This window comes from Oculina patagonica, chromosome 5 (assembly GCF_052425735.1).
Source record: "Oculina patagonica isolate OP01 chromosome 5, crgOcupat, whole genome shotgun sequence".
NCBI classification, from domain to species: domain Eukaryota; kingdom Metazoa; phylum Cnidaria; class Anthozoa; order Scleractinia; family Oculinidae; genus Oculina; species Oculina patagonica.
The window spans coordinates 32,685,541-32,689,996 of NC_135762.1; the positions used below are offsets into that span (position 1 = coordinate 32,685,541).

Here is a 4,456-nt window from a genome sequence, read left to right on the forward strand (position 1 = left end):
CCTGTCCTGAAGGATTCAAAGAAAAGGATGCGACATGTGTTCCAAGTGAGCTTGTTTTGAATTATGAAAAAATTCGAAAACTTTGTTTGTGTAAAAATGGAAACGTTTCTGCACTGTGGTTGGCAAGGTGGTGTACTGCTCTGGAGTTTGGATTGAGTGGTGCAGGGGGCCGTTTCTCGAAAGCCCTGGAAACTTTTTGGGCCTGCCAGGCCATTTTTAAATATTTGTATGTAAAAAACAACAGAAAAGTGTATAGGCCTGAAACTTTGTATGATGAGAACCTCTGTTCATATTAAAAATATGTAAATGAAAGAGCTATGTTATCAAAAGGGTTTGGGATTCTGCTAAGGATTTCCTGGGCGAGAAAACTTTTCGGGACCTTCGACACGCTGCCCCAAAGGAGAGCCGACTCGCAGGCTAGCCACCTTCAGAATCATTTATTCATCTGCAATCAATCTTTCCATTTAGTTAAATGTGAATACTTTCCCCTCTTTGTAATAAACATTTGTTCGCTTGTGCTTTAGAGGGCTGCCAGAAAAATCCATGCATGAACGGAGGGACTTGTAACGATCTTGGAGATGAGAAATATCAGTGCCAGTGTACAAAAGATTACCGAGGGGACCACTGTGGAATAGGTTTGTGTTATCTGCACTGAAGTAAGGGGATGTCCATTGATGCTTTCTTTTTTTCCACGAACAATCTGTAAATGGAACTCCCTTCCAGATAATATTGTAAATATAACGTCTGTAAATAGTTTTAAATCTAAGTTAGTTAATAGTTTTTAATATTTTATTGCATTAGTTTTATTTAGTTTTTAACATTTTTAACATTCATTTTAGTTTTTAATGGTTGGTGTGATATCTCTAGATTTTTACCGACCTAATTAAATGTAGATGTAGATGTAGATGTGATCATTTTTTTATGATTCAAATAGAAGCGAGGCATGGGGAGGACGATGGAATGGGGAAAGACTCTCAGAATTCCCCTCGCGCTTACATGCCCTCTCCCCAGCCTCTTCTCGGTGTAGGTCCTTCATAGCACTTGAGAACTGAAGATTACATTGATTCATTTCTAGTGTTTTACCTGTGCTGGGCTCTCTTTAAAGGGACTATGTTACGGGAAAACATTATTGAATTAGAGCGATTTTCGATTGAGTGTCTTAAAACCAAAACAAGAGATCACTCTTGCCAATCGAAAAAGACAATCTATTGAACCAAACAAAGCTCGAAGCAAATACATGTAGCTATGCAGCACGAAGCGCGGGAAAACTTGTGACACACGATTGGTTTTGGTTTTACTTTTGATTGGTTGAGAAAGTGGCCCAAGGTTTTTAAACCAATCACTAAGAGTAGTGATGCAAACCAATTAGCAAACTCAAATTAGAGCAGTTTTTACTTGAGTGTCGAAAGTAATTTGCAACTGCTTTGGTTTTGCATTACTTTGCTTAGTGAGTGGTTTAAAAATCTCGCGCCACTTTCGTAGCCAATTGTGACCCGCTCGCGCACGTTTTCCCGCGCTTCGTGCCAGCCACATGTATTTGCTTTGAGCTTTGATTGGCTGACTGGATTGTCTGTGTCCTTTGTGATTGGCCAGAGAAATTACTTTGGTTTTGGTTTTACTACACTCAATTGAAAACTGCTCTGTTTTCAAAACTCAAGTGAAACTGCTTTAACCAGCGACGTTTGTTTTTTTCCTGTCAGCCGCTAACCCATGTGATCCAAATCCGTGCAAAAATGGTGCAACTTGCGGAGAAGATCCTGAGAAAGCTTTCCGTTATAAGTGCGCATGCGCTTCAGGATTTAGTGGAGAAACGTGTGAAATTGGTAAATGGGATTGAATCTTGTTATGTGTGCAAATCTTGTATCGTACATTATTGTATACGACTAAGGCTGCTGAGATCAGTGAATCAAAAGATTAGTTTCTAACAACTCGATAGGGTAAAGTTCCTCATCTTGAACTCTTTTGTGAAGTAAAACATGTACAAACCAGGTAAAAAATCACCATTAAATTAAAACGAACGCGAAAACGAACGCGACTCGGAGCCGGCAAGTCTAAAGGCAAAGGCAGCCATGGCCGAGACGCGAGATTAACTTTATTAATCCAAACTTTGTAATGAATTATTTTTTTTTCCTTTAAAACTTTTAGATAATTGCCCTGATGGCTGGGACGAGTTTCAAGATTCATGTTACAAATATGAAGACTTGGATGCCACCTTAACAGCAGCCGATACCATTTGCAAAAAGATGAATGCCGAAGTCCTCGTAATAAATTCTAAGGAAGAGGATCAATTTATAAAGGGATTGATAGATGACTATGTCTGGCTGGGGATGAAGCTGAGTGGAGATGGCAGCTGGGGGCTTTTAAATGGCGAGGAACCAAGCTTTAACAGGATCAGTCCCAGGGATACTAGCTATCTTATTTCAAACTACAGAGACAACCGCTACGGTTCTTACCCAGGTCGCTACCATAATACTCGTTTTGAGTCTATATGTGCAATATTTGTATCTGATGGGTGGGCGCCCATTCGATGTTCCAGCCAGGCCTCTATCGTTTGTAAGCGCCCTATTTCCGGATAATTTTTGAAAAATGTTTCCACGTTCAATGTTGTCGTACGAAGAAAAGGAAACGTAACTAGGTCACGCTTTTACAACTGTTTACAAGTGTACACTGACAGGACAGGGAACTACACTCCAAACAAAACTGACAACATAATCATTCAGAAAATCACACTCCTCTTTTGAGAGATAAGTACCAAGGGTTTGCCCTTGTTTAAGCTGGAATCGACATACAGTTTTTTTTAGAGTTAGTTTTTCAGGTCCATTTTGTTATTTCCGTTGCAGACTCGCTACCTTAGGTCAAGTCCACACTGATACGGATAAATTTGAAAACGGAGTTTCCGCCTCGAAAACGAAAAAAAATGTTTTCTGTCCAAACTAATCCGGAAATATTTGAAAACGATGCGTTTCATCTCATACATCGTTGCAACGCACGAGCAGAGCTGTTGTTGACAGAGATCACACGACTATTTGAGACCGTTTGACGTCAGCGTTTTCGAAAAGCTCCGTTTTCGCCGTCCACACTATACCAACTAGCCGGTGTTTTTAAGTTTCTCCACTGCCGTTTTAGTGTGAATGGTTGGCTTATCAAGAGGAAAAAGATGCGTTTTCAAATTTATCCGGGTTAGTGTAGACGGGGCCTAAAAGACGTTAAAGTGACATAATGATAATTTTGTTTGAAAGTGCTGCACATTTAAAAAGTAAGAATATAATTTTGAGTGACGAGTAAAGTTTTTTACGCAATAATTTTGCAGTGTGTAGAAAAGTTACATTATGATATAGGACGATTTTTACTTGAGTGTCAAAAGTCATTTGTGTACTTATCTGCGCTAGCTGAAATTGCAAAGCGCCTATACGACTAGGTGAATTAACTTAAGTCAGTATTTTTTAAGCGATGACGTATAGCTGACGACGTCATCGCTTTATGGAGGCAGCGGACCGGCAGGATCTTTTTGTCTTTTTGTCTTTTTGTCGTTTTCGCGCGATCGAACAGAAATCAAGTTTAACTTAACAAGAAATCGCCGCGCAGAACTCCAAAGCAAAATACTCCCGTGCAGTCAGAATGGAACACCACAATGTATAAACGAAAGAGACTAAATTTTATATAATGGCATCTATTAGATTTGATAGACAGAAATTTCAAATTCTTATAAAATACAGGGCCACTGTGAGCAAGAGACCGTTTGACCTTTCTCGCAGCTGAAAAACTAGCTCCCGCGTATCGTGTGTCATTTATCGGAAGTCACACACTACTAACAATATAACGCAATCTACTGTTGTTCAATTGAGCAAATCTACGAAGAAAATGTATTATTATCGCTTTATGCAGGCAACCGACCGGCAGGATCTTTTTGTCCTTTTGTCTCTTTGTCCTTTTCGCGCAATCGAACAGAAAACAAGTTTAACTAAACAACAAATCGCCGCGTAGAACTCAAAAGCAAAATACTCCCGTGCAGTCAGAATGGAACACCACAATGTATAAACGAAAGAGACTAAATTTTATATGATGGCATCTATAAGATTCAGTAGACAGAAATTTCTAATTCTATAAAATACAGGGCCGCTGTGAGCAAGAGACCGTTTGGCACACTGCAATATAACGCAATCTACTGTTCTTCAATTGAGAAAATCTACGAAGAAAATGTATTATTATTTTTGCATCCTTGGCCTGTGCATTCATAACTACTGTATTTATTTGAATTCCATCAGATCCTAACTATGCTATTAAAATAATCACCAACATTGCTTCTTAGGTTTAAAAAATGTACACTACAATTTGATAACAGTCTTTATCACGCACAAGGTGTCGGCTACTTTTATTTACGTTTAGTTTTTGACAAATAATCAGTGGCGTAGCCAGGGGAGGGTTCCAGGGGTTCCGGAACCCCCCTTCGGGATAT

At 39.3% G+C, this 4,456-nt stretch overlaps 2 protein-coding genes across 2 annotated transcripts in view; both read left to right on the forward strand.

The window, feature by feature from the left end:
• LOC144655147 (protein furry homolog-like) overlaps positions 1-49 on the forward strand; it is a 7,440-nt gene extending 7,391 nt beyond the window's left edge. Inside the window, exon 13 of the mRNA XM_078515361.1 lies at positions 13-49. Within this exon, the coding sequence (XP_078371487.1) occupies positions 13-49 (37 nt within the window). The remainder of the gene's footprint in view (positions 1-12) is intronic.
• Positions 50-540: 491 nt separating this feature from the next.
• On the forward strand, positions 541-3,064 carry LOC144653482 (brevican core protein-like). Its single transcript, XM_078513472.1, has 3 exons — positions 541-635; positions 1,701-1,823; positions 2,146-3,064. Exons 1-3 carry the CDS (start codon positions 548-550, stop codon positions 2,574-2,576), a joined length of 642 nt encoding a protein of 213 aa, XP_078369598.1. The 5' UTR covers positions 541-547; the 3' UTR covers positions 2,577-3,064.
• The last annotated feature ends 1,392 nt before the right edge of the window (positions 3,065-4,456 follow it).